This window comes from Oncorhynchus gorbuscha, linkage group LG19 (assembly GCF_021184085.1).
Source record: "Oncorhynchus gorbuscha isolate QuinsamMale2020 ecotype Even-year linkage group LG19, OgorEven_v1.0, whole genome shotgun sequence".
Classification (NCBI taxonomy): Eukaryota; Metazoa; Chordata; class Actinopteri; order Salmoniformes; family Salmonidae; genus Oncorhynchus; species Oncorhynchus gorbuscha.
The window spans coordinates 39486774-39500961 of NC_060191.1; the positions used below are offsets into that span (position 1 = coordinate 39486774).

Sequence of the window (14188 nt, forward strand, 5' to 3'; positions counted from 1 at the left end):
CCATGTGTGTGTTTCTCACTTGTGGAGCTGGAGCTGGAGACACTAGAAGAGTCACTGCCTGGGGAGGGGGTGTCTGTGTCAGTCCTGGGGCTGCTGTCCTTCTGTCCATCCACCTCCCCCTCCACCCTGCCCGGCCCTGTCACCGACCCCTCCTCACACCCGTTCAGGTTCCCAAAGGTGATCCGGGCATTCAGGATGTGATAGATGGGAATTTCTGAAAAGACGAAGAGATGACAGAGACAGTGACAGAGATGTTTAGGATTTACGATTATCACTGGATTCATAATTAATGTGCAATAGGTGTAAATCTTCCAAACATGTTAAGAGCTCAAATTACCACATTTTGGCATATCCCAATTAACCATATTTGAGGCAGCATCTGAATGAATTAGTAGCCAGAATGTCCAACATGGCATAAGGACAGGTGGGTCTGCTTCAGTGGTGGAAAGGGCATTCAATTGTCATACTTGAGTAAAAGTAAAGATACCTTAATAGAAAATGTAAAAGTGTAAGTCACCCAGGAAAAAACTACTTGAGTTAAAGTCGAAAAGTATTTGGTTTTAAATATACTTAAGTATCAAAAGTAAATGTCATTCCTAAAATACATTTAAGAGTCAAATGTAAAAGTATAAATCACATTCCTTATATTAACCAAACAAGACAGCACAATTTTATTTTTTTAAATTGACGAATAGCCAGGGGCACACTCCAACTCTCAGACATCATTTAGAAATGACGCATTTGTGTTTAGCGAATGAGCCAGATCAGAAGCAGTAGGAATGAACCGGGATGTCCTTTTGATAAGTTTGTGGATTGGACCACTTTCCTAAACATGTAGGAGTACTTTTGGGTGTCAGGGAAAATGTATGGAGTAAAAAGTACATTATTATCTTTAGAAATGTAGTGAAGTAAAAGCAAAAGTTGTCAAAAATGTAAATAGTAAAGTACAGATACCCCCAAAAGTGAATTAAGTAGTACTTTAAATTATTTATACTTAAGTACTTTACACCACTAGTCTACTTTTGATAATCCCCCACTCCCGGTTTCTCTCCACTTTAACTACCATGATGTGCCAGCTCTTTAGGATGCAGACTATCTGGTTACAGGAGTGTACTCTACTCTCTCACCGATCTTGACGGGGAAGCCAGGTGGCAGTCGCAGGGTAATGAAATCCCTGAGCTTGGCGAAGAGAGCATTGGAGATGGCCATGAGGTCAATGATGGGTGCCACCTGCTCTGCTAGGGACAGAGGATGGGCCTCACACAGCCACAGCTTAGCCTTGAACCTAAGGAGACATGTACAGTGCATTCGGAAAGTATTCAGACCCCCCAGAAATTTCCACGTTTTACGTTACAGCCTTATTCTAAAATGTATTAAATACAAACAAATTGCCTCAACAATCTACACCCCATAATGACAAAAGCGAAAACAGGTTTTTAGAGATTTGTCGAGGCACAGATCTGGGGAAGGGTACCAAAATATTTCTGCAGCATTGAAGGTCCCAAAGAATACACTGTTCTCCATCATTCCTAAATGGAAGAAGTTTGGAACCACCAAGATTCTTCCTAGAGCTGCCTGCTCAGCCAAACTGAGCAATCGGGGGAGAAGGGCCTTGGTCAGGAAGGTGACCAAAAACCTGATGGTCACTCTGACAAAGCTTTAGAGTTCCTCTCTGGAGATGGGAGAACCTTCCAGAAGGACAACCATCTCTGCAGCACTCCACCAATCAGGACTTTATGGTAAAGGGGCCACTTCTCAGTAAAAAGGCATATGACAGCCCACTTTGCGTTTGCCAAAAGTTTGCCATTGTTTCTCACACGATGAGAAACAATATTCTCTGGTCTGATGACACCAAGATTGAACACTTTGGCCTGAATGCCAAGCATCACGTCTGGAGGAATCCTGGCACCATCCTTACAGTGAAGCATGGTGGTGGCAGCGTCATGCTGTGGGGATGTTTGTCAGCAGCAGGGACTGGGAGACTAGTCAGGATCGAGGCAAAGATGAACGGAGCTAAGTACAGAGAGATCCTTGATGAAAACCTGCTCTAGAGCACTCAGGACCTCAGACTGGGTTCACCTTACAACAGGACAACGACCCCAAGCATACAGCCAAGACAACGCAGGAGTGACTTCGGGACAAGTCTCTGAATGTCATTGAGTGGTCCAGCCAGTGCCCGGACTTGAACCCGATCAAACATCTCTAGAGAGACCTGAAATTAACTGTGCAGCGACGCTCCACATCGACTCTGACAGAGCTTGAGAGGATCTGCAGAGAAGAATGGGAGAAACTCCCCCAAATACAGGTGTGCCAAGCTTGTATCGTCATACCCAAGAAGACTCAGTGCTGTAATCGCTACCAAAGGTGCTTCAACAAAGTACTGAGTAAAGTGTCTGAATACTTATGTAAATGTGATATTTCCATTTTTTTTTCATTTCATACATTTGAAAACATTTCTAAAAACTTGTTATGCGGTATTATGTGTAGATTGATGAAGGAAAAAAAACATTTCTTCCATTTTAGAATAAGGCTGTAACGTAAAAAATGTAGAAAATGTCAAGGGGTCTGAATATTTTCCGAATGCACTGTATGTACAGTACCAGTCAAAAGTTTGGACACACACACTCATTCAATGGTTTGTATTTTCTACATTGTAGAATAATAGTGAAGACATCAAAACTTTGAAATAAAGTGTTAAACAAATCAAAATATATTTTCTATTTAAGATTCTTCTAAGTAGACACCTTTTGCCTTGATGACAGTTTTGCACACTCTTGGCATTTTCTCAACCAGCTCCATGAGGAAGTCACCTGGAATGGATTTCAATTGACAGGTGTGCCTTGTTAAAAGTACATTTGTGGAATTGCTTTCCTTCTTAATGCGTTTGAGCCAATCAGTTGTGTTGTGACAAGGTAGGGGTGGTATACAGAGATAGCCCTATTTGGTAAAAAACCAAGTCCATTATATGGCAAGAACATCTAAAATAAGCAAAGAGAAACGAAGGTCAGTCAATCTGAAAAAGGTCAAGAACTTTCTTCAGGTGCAGTTGCAAAAACCATCAAGCTCTATGATGAAACTGACTCTCATGAGGACAGCCACAGGAAAGGAAGACCCAGAGTTACCTCTGTTTCAGAGGATAAGTTCATTAGACTTACCAGCCTAAGAAATTGCAGCCCAAATAAATGCTTCACAGAGTTCAAGTAATAGACACATCTCAATATCAACTGTTCAGAGGAGACGGTGTGAATCAGGCCTTCATGGTCGAATTGCTGCAAAGAAACCACTACTAAAGGACACCAATAAGAAAAAGAGACTTGCTTGGACCAAGAAACACGAGCAGTGGACATTAGACCGGTGGAAACCTATCCTTTGGTCTGATAAGTCCAAATTTTAGATTTTTGGTTCCAACCAGCGTGTCTTTGTGAGACGCAGAGTAGGTGAACGGATGATCTCCACATGTGTGATTCCCACCATGAAGCATGGAGGAGGTGTGATGGTGTGGAGGTGCTTTGCTGCTGACACTGTCAGTGATTTATTTAGAATTCAAGGCACACTTAACCAGAATGGCTACCACAGCATTCTGCAGTGATACTCCATCCCATCTGGTTTGCGCTTAGTGGGACTATCATTTGTTTATCAACAGGACAATGACCCAACACCTCTCGGCTGTGTAAGGGCTTTTGACCAAGAAGGAGAGTGATGGAATGATGTATCAGATAACCTGACCTCAATCCAATTGAGATGGTTTGGGATGAATTGGACTGCAGAGTGAAGGAAAGCAGCCAACAAGTGCTCAACATATTTGGGAAGTTCAATACTGTTGGAAAAGTATTCCAGGTGAAGCTGGTTGAGAGAATACCAAGAGCGTGCAAAGCTGTCATTAAGGCAAAGGGGGGCTACTTTGAAGAATCTCAAATATATAAAGTACTGTACATTTTGATTTGTTTAACGCTTTTTTGGTTACTACATGTTTCCATATGTGTTATTTCATAGTTTTGACATCTTCACTATTATTCTACGTAGAAAAATAAACAATGTATGTAGAAAAATAAACAAAAACCCTTGAATGACTAGGTGGGTCCAAATTTTTGACTGGATATACTACCATTCAAAAGTTTGGTGTCACTTAGAAATGTCCTTGTTTTCCATGAAAACATACATGGAATTAGTTGAAAAATGAATAGGTAATATAGTCAAGACGTTGACAAGATTATAAATAATGATTTTTAATTGAAATAATAATTTTGTCCTTCAAACTTTGCTTTCGTCAAATAATCCTCAATTTGCAGCAATTACAGCCATGCAGACCATTGGCATTCTAGTTGTCAATTTGTTGAGGTAATCTGAAGAGATTTCACCCCATGCTTCCTGAAGCACCTTCTACAAGTTGGATTGGCTTGATGGGCACTTTTTACGTACCATACGATCAAGCTGCTCCCACAACAGCTCAATAGATTTGAGAGCCGGTGACTGTGCTGGCCACTCCATTATAGACAGAATACCAGCTGACTGCTTCTTCCCTAAATAGTTCTTGCATAGTTTGGAGCTGTGCTTTGGGTCATTGTCCTGTTGTAAGAGGAAATTGGCTCCAATTAAGTGCTGTCCACAGGGTATGGCACGGTGTTGCAAAATGGAGTGATCACCTTCCTTTTTCAAGATACCTTTTACCCTGTACAAATCTCCCACTTTACCGCCACCAAAACACTCCCAGACCATCACCTTGCCTCCAGCATGCTTGACAGATGGTGTCAATCATTCTTCCAGCATCTTCATTTTTTTTCTGCGTCTCACGAATGTTCTTCTTTGTGATCCGAACAGCTCAAACTTAGATTCATCTGTCCATAACACTTTTTTCCAACCTTCCTCTGTCCAGTGTCTTCGTTCTTTTGCCCATCTTAATCTTTTATTTTTATTGGCTAGTCTGAGACATGGCTTTTTCTTTGCAACTCTGCCTAGAAGGCCAGCATCCCAGAGTCGCTTCTTCACTGTTGACGTTGAGACTGGTGTTTTGCGGGTACTATTTAAAGAAGCTGCCAGTTGAGGACTTGTGAAGCATCTGTTTCTTAAACTAGACACTCTAATGTACTTGTCCTCTTGCTCAGGTGTGCACCGGGGCCTCCCACTCATCTTTCTATTCTGTTTAGGGCCAGTTTGCGCTGTTCTGTGAAGGGACTAGGACACAGCGTTGTACGAGATCTTCAGTTTCTTGGCAATTTCTGGCATAGAATAGCCTTCATTTCTCAGAACAAGAATAGACTGACGAGTTTCAGAAGAAAGGTCTTTGTTTCTGGCCATTTTGAGCCAGTAATCGAACCCACAAATGCTGAATCTCCAGATACTCGACTAGTCTAAAGAAGGACAGTTTTATTGCTTCTTTAATCAGGACAACAGTTTTCAGCTGTGCTAACAATCGCAAAAGGGTTTTCTAATGATCAATTAGCCTTTTAAAATTATAAACTTGGATTTGCTAACACAACATGCAATTGGAACACAGGAGTGATGGTTGCTGATAATGGGCCTCTGTATGGCTATGTAGATATTCCCTTAAAAATCAGCCGTTTCCAGCTACAATAGTCGTTTACAACATTAACAATGTCTACACTGTATTTCTGATCAATTTGATGTTATTTTAATGGACAAAGGACATTGTGACCCCAACTTTTTGAATGGTAGTGTGCATATTATACAATACTCCTGAGTCTTGTTTAGTAGGGCTCACCATAGCAAATTGTTTGGAAACGTAAAATGAAGGAACGTGTCCCACAGAAAGAGTCGTTGTTGGTCATGCAGGCATATTGAAAGACTGTGAGAGACTGGAACTCTAGTTCTGTCTCATCCTAGAACATTGATCACATCTTGTCATTTGTTGCACTGGTTTCTGTTCTTACCAATCAATGTTTATGTTCAACTGATGAGATCATGTACTTGCAGCCTAGTGATCGGGCTGGGACACCATCTCACTGTTGTCTTGTCACAATCTATCCAATAACCAGCAGAATTCTAAATGGCTATTGATGTGATCTCAATTCTCATAGTAATTGATCCGATCACACAGCCTACATACTGTAGATTGGATAGAAAGAAAACATGTACATGCATGGGACAGAGCCAAAACACTTGACAGGACCAGTGACCTACTGTAGACTGCATCCAAAATTGCACCCTATTCCCTACATAATGCATTACTTTGGGCCCTGGTTAAATGAAATGCACTATAAAGGGAATAGGTGCCATTTGGGATCCAGACATGTTGTATGGTTCTGGATAGGGCTATTATAGCCAAGGGCCCCAGGCATAGAGGGTGTTATACGGGCTGGGATGGCTGTCGCTGTCACCTCTGAGTCTTGGTGGTGAGTTGACAGGGGTGGCCAATATCCCGGGTGCCCAGGGGCAGGTTGGGATTGAAGTACTCCTCGGCTGTCAGGGCTGTGGGGTTGGTCACGGCAGGACATGACATCTGAGTCACTAGGGCCTGTTGAGAGAAGGGGAGGGAGGGGGATGGGGAGAGAGAGAGAGAGAGAGAGAGGGAGGGAGATATAGAGTAAGAGAGACAGAGTGAAAGAGATTGAGACAGAGTGAAAGAGATCGAGAGAGAGAAAGAGAGAGGGATAAAAGGAGGGAGGGTTAAGAGAGAGAGAGAGAGAGAGAAAGAGAGGGAGAGGATGAGAGAGGGGGATAAAATGAGGGAGGGTTAAGAGAGAGAGAGAGAGAGAGAAAGAGAAAGAGAGGGAGAGGATGAGAAGGGGGATAAAAGGAGGGAGGGTTAAGAGAGAGAGAGAGAGAGAGAGAAAGAGAGGGAGAGGATGAGAGAGGGGGATAAAAGGAGGGAGGGTTGAGAGAGAGAGAGAGAGAGAGAGAGAGAGAGAGAGAGAGAGAGAGAGAGAGAGAGAGAGAGAGAGAGAGAGAGAGAGAGAGAGAGAGAGAGAGAGGATGAGAGAGGGGGATAAAAGGAGAGAGAGGAGGGAGAGAGAGAGAGAGAGAGAGAGAGAGAGAGAGAGAGAGAGAGAGAGAGAGAGAGAGAGAGGGAGAGGATGAGAGAGGGGGATAAAAGGAGGGAGGGTTAAGAGAGAGAGAGAAAGAAAGAGAGGGAGAGGATGAGAGAGGGGGATAAAAGGAGGGAGGGTTAAGAGAGAGCGAGAGAGAGAAAGAGAGGGAGAGGATGAGAGAGAGGGATAAAAGGAGGGAGGGTTAAGAGAGGATGAGAGAGGGGGATAAAAGGAGGGAGGGTTAAGAGAGAGAGAGGGAGAGAGGGAGAGGGAGAGGATGAGAGAGGGGGATAAAAGGAGGGAGGGTTAAGAGAGAGAGAGAAAGAAAGAGAGGGAGAGGATGAGAGAGGGGGATAAAAGGAGGGAGGGTTAAGAAAGAGCGAGAGAGAGAAAGAGAGGGAGAGGATGAGAGAGGGGGATAAAAGGAGGGAGGGTTAAGAGAGAGAGAGAGAAAGAGAGGGAGAGGATGAGAGAGGGGGATAAAAGGAGGGAGGGTTAAGAGAGAGAGAGAGAGAAAGAGAGGGAGAGGATGAGAGAGGGGGATAAAAGGAGGGAGGGTTAAGAGAGAGAGAGAAAGAAAGAGAGGGAGAGGATGAGAGAGGGGGATAAAAAGAGGGAGGGTTAAGAGAGAGAGAGAAAGAAAGAAAGAGAGGGAGAGGATGAGAGAGGGGGATAAAAGGAGGGAGGGTTAAGAGAGAGAGAGAAAGAAAGAGAGGGAGAGGATGAGAGAGGGGGATAAAGATTGTTCAAAGACAATTCAAATGGTGATCAATATTTGAGAGAGAAGAGATGCCCAGGGACCTCTTTACTCATGTCAAAATTGACAGTCACTCTGGCTATAAGGTAAAATCCCTATACAATGATGAGGATGAGGATGATGATTAGGATTGATGATGGTGATGATGATGAGGGAGGGTTTTGAGAGAGAGAGAGAGAGAGAGAGAGAGAGAGAGAGAGAGAGAGAGAGAGAGAGAGAGAGAGAGAGAGAGAGAGAGAGGATGAGAGAGGGGGATAAAAGGAGGGAGGGTTGAGAGAGAGAGAGAGAGAGAGAGAGAGAGAGAGAGAGAGAGAGAGAGAGAGAGAGAGAGAGAGAGAGGGAGAGGATGAGAGAGAGGATAAAAGGAGGGAGGGTTAGAGAGAGAGAGAGAGAGAGAGAGAGAGAGGGAGAGAGGGAGAGGGAGAGGATGAGAGAGGGGGATAAAAGGAGGGAGGGTTAAGAGAGAGAGAGAAAGAAAGAGAGGGAGAGGATGAGAGAGGGGGATAAAAGGAGGGAGGGTTGGATGAGAGAGGGGGATAAAAGGAGGGAGGGTTAAGAGAGAGAGAGAGAAAGAGAGGGAGAGGATGAGAGAGGGGGATAAAAGGAGGGAGGGTTGAGAGAGAGAGAAAGAGAGGGAGAGGATGAGAGAGGGGGATAAAAGGAGGGAGGGAGAAAGAAAGAGAGGGAGAGGATGAGAGAGGGGGATAAAAAGAGGGAGGGTTAAGAGAGAGAAGAAAGAGGATGAGAGAGGGGGATAAAAGGAGGGAGGGTTAAGAGAGAGAGAGAAAGAAAGAGAGGGAGAGGATGAGAGAGGGGGATAAAGATTGTTCAAAGACAATTCAAATGGTGATCAATATTTGAGAGAGAAGAGATGCCCAGGGACCTCTTTACTCATGTCAAAATTGACAGTCACTCTGGCTATAAGGTAAAATCCCTATACAATGATGAGGATGAGGATGATGATTAGGATTGATGATGGTGATGAGGAGGATGAGGATGATGAGGAGGATCATGGTTTGGATAAATGATGATGATGATGATAATGATGACTATGACCACTAACCGCATTGTTGGGCCCCATGTGTTGCTCGGCGATCCCTAGGAAGCTTTGCAGGGGCGTCTTACCGACTGAGAAAAAGGTCACATCAGTGGAACATTCATGAGAGGAACTCAGAACAAGTCTATGACCATAGAAACAGGGTTAGTAGAACCTACCTGGTAGTGGGAGTGGGAATCTCTGTTCTACTAATACTATTTCTATGTCTGCAACACTAACCTAAGAATTCTCGACTGCTGTCTCTTGTCAATTTTGGAGGGATGGAGATGGGGTAAGGGACTGGAGGAGTTGGGTTCTTGGAGGGAGGGCTATGAGAGAGACGGGCCAGTGATCAGACAATAGCAAGGACAATAATCTTCTCTGGCCTCGGAAATTACTGTGGGAAATGCTTTAAGGGCCATTTATTGGGGCTTCTTGTCATGTTTTGTCATTGACTATCATGCCTTGTCCCTGTTCTTCTCCTTCTATTCGTTTCCCTCTGCTGGTCTTATTAGGTTCTTTCCCTCTTTCTATCCCTCTCTCTCCCCCTCCCTCTCTCACTCTCCCGCTCTCTCTTCTCTCTATCGTTCCGTTCCTGCTCCCAGCTGTTCCTATTCCCCTATCAATCATTTAGTCTTCCCACACCTGTTCCCGATCCTTTTCCCTGATTAGAGTCCCTATTTCTCTCCTTGTTATTCGTTTCTGCCCTGTCGGTTCCTTGTCTAGAATTCACCGTGCTGTGTTTGTGTATCGCCCTGTCGTGTCGTGTTTTCCTCAGATGCTGCGTGGTGAGCAGGTGTCTGAGTCTGTTTGGTTCAAGTGCCTTCCCGAGGCAACCTGCTGTTCACCTGCTGTTCCAAGGTCACGTGTCGAGTTGCAGCGCTTTTTAGGTTTCGCTAATTTCTATCGGCGTTTCATTCGTAATTTCGGTCAAGTTGCTGCCCCTCTCACAGCTCTTACTTCTGTCAAGACGTGTTTTAAGTGGTCCGGTTCCGCCCAGGGAGCTTTTGATCTTCTAAAAGAACGTTTTACGTCCGCTCCTATCCTCGTTACTCCTGACGTCACTAGACAATTCATTGTCGAGGTTGACGCTTCAGAGGTAGGCGTGGGAGCCATTCTATCCCAGCGTTTCTAGTCTGACGATAAGGTTCATCCTTGCGCTTATTTTTCTCATCGCCTGTCGCCATCTGAGCGCAACTATGATGTGGGTAACCGTGAACTGCTCGCCATCCGCTTAGCCCTAGGCGAATGGCGACAGTGGTTGGAGGGGGCGACCGTTCCTTTTGTCGTTTGGACAGACCATAAGAACCTTGAGTACATCCGTTCTGCCAAACGACTTAATGCCCGTCAAGCTCGTTGGGCGTTGTTTTTCGCTCGTTTCGAGTTTGTGATTTCTTACCGTCCGGGTAGCAAGAACACCAAGCCTGATGCCTTATCCCGTCTGTTTAGTTCTTCTGTGGCTTCTACTGATCCCGAGGGATTCTTCCTTATGGGCGTGTTGTCGGGTTAACAGTCTGGGGAATTGAAAGACAGGTTAAGCAAGCACTCACGCACACTGCGGCCGCCGCGCTTGTCCTAGTAACCTCCTTTTCGTTCCTGTTTCCACTCGTCTGGCTGTTCTTCAGTGGGCTCACTCTGCCAAGTTAGCTGGTCATCCCGGTGTTCGAGGCACTCTTGCGTCTATTCGCCAGCGCTTTTGGTGGCCGACTCAGGAGCGTGACACGCGCCGTTTCGTGGCTGCTTGTTCGGACTGCGCGCAGACTAAGTCGGGTAACTCTCCTCCTGCCGGTCGTCTCAGACCGCTCCCCATTCCTTCTGACCATGGTCTCACATCGCCCTAGACTTCATTACCGGTCTGCCTTTGTCTGCGGGGAAGACTGTGATTCTTACGGTTGTCGATAGGTTCTCTAAGGCGGCACATTTCATTCCCCTCGTTAAACTTCCTTCCGCTAAGGAGACGGCACAAATCATTATCGAGAATGTATTCAGAATTCATGGCCTCCCGTTAGACGCCGTTTCAGACAGAGGCCCGCAATTCACGTCACAGTTTTGGAGGGAGTTCTGTCGTTTGATTGGTGCGTCCGTCAGTCTCTCTTCCGGGTTTCATCCCCAGTCTAACGGTCAAGCAGAGAGGGCCAATCAGACGATTGGTCGCATACTACGCAGCCTTTCTTTCAGAAACCCTGCGTCTTGGGCAGAACAGCTCCCCTGGGCAGAATTTTTCCTTCGTCTGCTACCGGGTTATCTCCGTTTCAGAGTAGTCTGGGTTACCAGCCTCCTCTGTTCTCATCCCAGCTTGCCGAGTCCAGCGTTCCCTCCGCTGCGTTTGTCCAACGTTGTGAGCGCACCTGGAGGAGGGTGAGGTCTGCACTTTGCCGTTACAGGGCACAGACTGTGAGAGCCGCCAATAAACGCAGGATTAAGAGTCCAAGGTATTGTTGCGGCCAGAGAGTGTGGCTTTCCACTCGCAACCTTCCTCTTACGACAGCTTCTCGTAAGTTGACTCCGCGGTTCATTGGTCCGTTCCGTGTCTCCCAGGTCGTCAATCCTGTCGCTGTGCGACTGCTTCTTCCGCGACATCTTCGTCGCGTCCATCCTGTCTTCCATGTCTCCTGTGTCAAGCCCTTTCTTCGCACTCCCGTTCGTCTTCCCTCCCCCTCCCGTCCTTGTCGAGAGCGCACCTATTTACAAGGTACATAAGATCATGGACATGCGTTCGGGGACGGGGTCACCAATACTTAGTGGATTGGGAGGGTTACGGTCCTGAGGAGAGGAGTTGGGTTCCGTCTCGGGACGTGCTGGACCGTTCACTCATTGATGATTTCCTCCGTTGCCGCCAGGATTCCTCCTCGAGTGCGCCAGGAGGCGCTCGGTGAGTGGGGGTACTGTCATGTTTTGTCATTGACTATCATGCCTTGTCCCTGTTCTTCTCCTTCTATTCGTTTCCCTCTGCTGGTCTTATTAGGTTCTTTCCCTCTTTCTATCCCTCTCTCTCCCCTCCCTCTCTCACTCTCCCCGCTCTCTCTTCTCTCTATCGTTCCGTTCCTGCTCCCAGCTGTTCCTATTCCCCTATCAATCATTTAGTCTTCCCACACCTGTTCCCGATCCTTTTCCCTGATTAGAGTCCCTATTTCTCTCCTTGTTATTAGTTTCTGCCCTGTCGGTTCCTTGTCTAGAATTCACCGTGCTGTGTTTGTGTATCGCCCTGTCGTGTCGTGTTTTCCTCAGATGCTGCGTGGTGAGCAGGTGTCTGAGTCTGTTTGGTTCAAGTGCCTTCCCGAGGCAACCTGCTGTTCACCTGCTGTTCAAGATCGAGTCTCCAGTTTGTCCTCGTCATTTCGAGTGAAAGTTGTGTTTTTTGATTGTATTTACTTTACTGGATTAAAGACTCTGTTTTCGCCAAGTCGCTTTTGGGTCCTCTTTCACCTGCATGACACTTCTGTGCAATTATCACCATCGGAGCTTCTTTATTAGGTCAAACCATAGCTAAATGTTTTGCAACCAAAACAAGCATTTCCTATTGGACAAGTTCAGGTTAGTCCTTCCCCGTTTCAGCCCATTTTCTTCCGTTTGATTTCTCGTGAATACACACCAGTTTATTTAGGGCCTGACTTGAGATCAGCACGCTCAACTCAAATCTTTGCACAATTCTCCCATTGACGTCAATGAATGACTTACACCAAAGTTTGTGTTGCACACGCTTATCTCAGCTCTGAATTGGGCCCTTTCACTGCATCTAGGCCAAGACGTGGAAGATTACCAGTATTGATGCAAGGGGATTTTTAACTAATATGTAGAACTTCAGGAAAAAGAGACACCTTTGGGCTTCGCCTTGAGTGGCTCACTGAGATGGTCCGTTCGGGTTCGAGTGATCAGTTCCACATTGGAGGCGCCATACACCTAACAGAGAAGACAAAGGACAAGAAGAACGTCATGGTTATGAGACTCTAGTTCCTAGTGCCAATTGGGACGCATGTTCTGTGACTGCTTTAGGTTAGTGATGTAGTAGGGAGGTGGTCTCACTGCTGAGTCTATGTATATCTGTATATTGATAGTGCTTTACTCTAGAACCAGCGCTCAGGGAACAGATTACATTATATACTGTACATCTTGAACTTTAGAGTATTTTAGGTCATTCGGGCAAAACCAAATTGAAAGCCAGGGATATAAGGATTAACGACTACATGTCTGTACCTTAGCCTCATACCCGTTCACCATCTCGTTCTTCTCACTGCGCCAGCTTAGGATGCCAGTCTTATTCCTGCCAGACAGACAGAGCCAAACACAAAACAACAGGTCTGACTTAGAGGTGGTGTTCTCCCTCCCTTCAATTCATATTCATAAATGGATTATTGGCATGTCGAGCATCCCCCCTGGCGCTGCCAAAACGACAGAGGTGACACTCAGCAAGCAATAAATGATGATTACACTCTCCCTCCTTCTTACCTCTCACTCTCTCTCATTCTCCTCCCTTACTTTTTCATACTATCTGACCTGCATGAGAGACGTGTCTGGTCTTGCCCTTAGTGACCCCCTCCCTGCCTCTCCTCTTCTTCTCTTCATCTCCTCTCCTCATTCCCTTATCCCTTTCTCACTATATCATTATTCTACTCCTTTTCATTTCCTACCTATCTCTGCTCCTGCTCAATGCTAACACTCCTTCTCTCGTTCCCTCCGACTCTCACCTCTCGAAGGTGATATTTTTGGTGTCTAGCTGGGTGGTGACCACGGGGGCGGAGAGGCGGGCTACCACCTGCTCCCCACTGGGCTGTAGTGCCCCCAGGAGGCCCAGGCCGGCAGTGCCCCGCTGCGAGGTGGGAGACGTCAGAGAGGACACACACAGGGTCTCACAGAACACCAGCTGTCTGTCGTGGTCCACCTCCATCACCACCGCACTGGAGTCTGGCAGAGAGAGAGAGAGAGAGAGAGAGAGAGAGAGAGAGAGAGAGAGAGAGAGAGAGAGAGAGAGAGAGAGAGAGAGAGAGAGAGAAAATGTGAGAGTAAGAATAAAATTGAGAGAGCGAGAGGGTGGGAGGGATGGATTACAGAGAAAGAAAGACAGAGAGAAAGATGGGTGGGATAGAGAGAGAGAGGGGGAGATAGGGTGGATTAAAGACACTGATAAATGGACAGAAATGGATTTAGATAGCTTGAGAGAGAGAGAAAGCAGAGTTAGAGAGAGAGAGGGAGAGGATGAGGACGGGATAGGGAGCGGCAACAGACAAAGAAATATGGATTTAGAGAGCGATAGACTGAGAGATGGACAAATAGAAAAATGGAGAAGAGAGAGAGAAGGGAAGGGAGAGGAAGACAGGTTAGAGAGAGAGATGGGAAGGGAGAGGAAGATGGGTTAGAGAGAGATGGGAAGGGAGAGGAAGATAGGTTAGAGAGAGAGATGGGAAGGGAGAG

The 14188-nt window shown here is 46.0% G+C and overlaps 1 protein-coding gene across 1 annotated transcript in view; it reads right to left on the reverse strand.

Annotated features, from left to right (window-relative positions):
- Positions 1-14188, reverse strand: part of LOC124004625 (ankyrin repeat domain-containing protein 13B-like) — a 47933-nt gene that overhangs the window by 5605 nt on the left and 28140 nt on the right. The window contains exons 6-12 of the mRNA XM_046313274.1: positions 13465-13681; positions 12974-13040; positions 12598-12679; positions 8807-8871; positions 6336-6472; positions 1128-1285; positions 20-214 (exon numbers count right to left, since the gene is read on the reverse strand). Coding sequence (XP_046169230.1) covers positions 20-214; positions 1128-1285; positions 6336-6472; positions 8807-8871; positions 12598-12679; positions 12974-13040; positions 13465-13681 — 921 coding nt within the window. The remainder of the gene's footprint in view (positions 1-19; positions 215-1127; positions 1286-6335; positions 6473-8806; positions 8872-12597; positions 12680-12973; positions 13041-13464; positions 13682-14188) is intronic.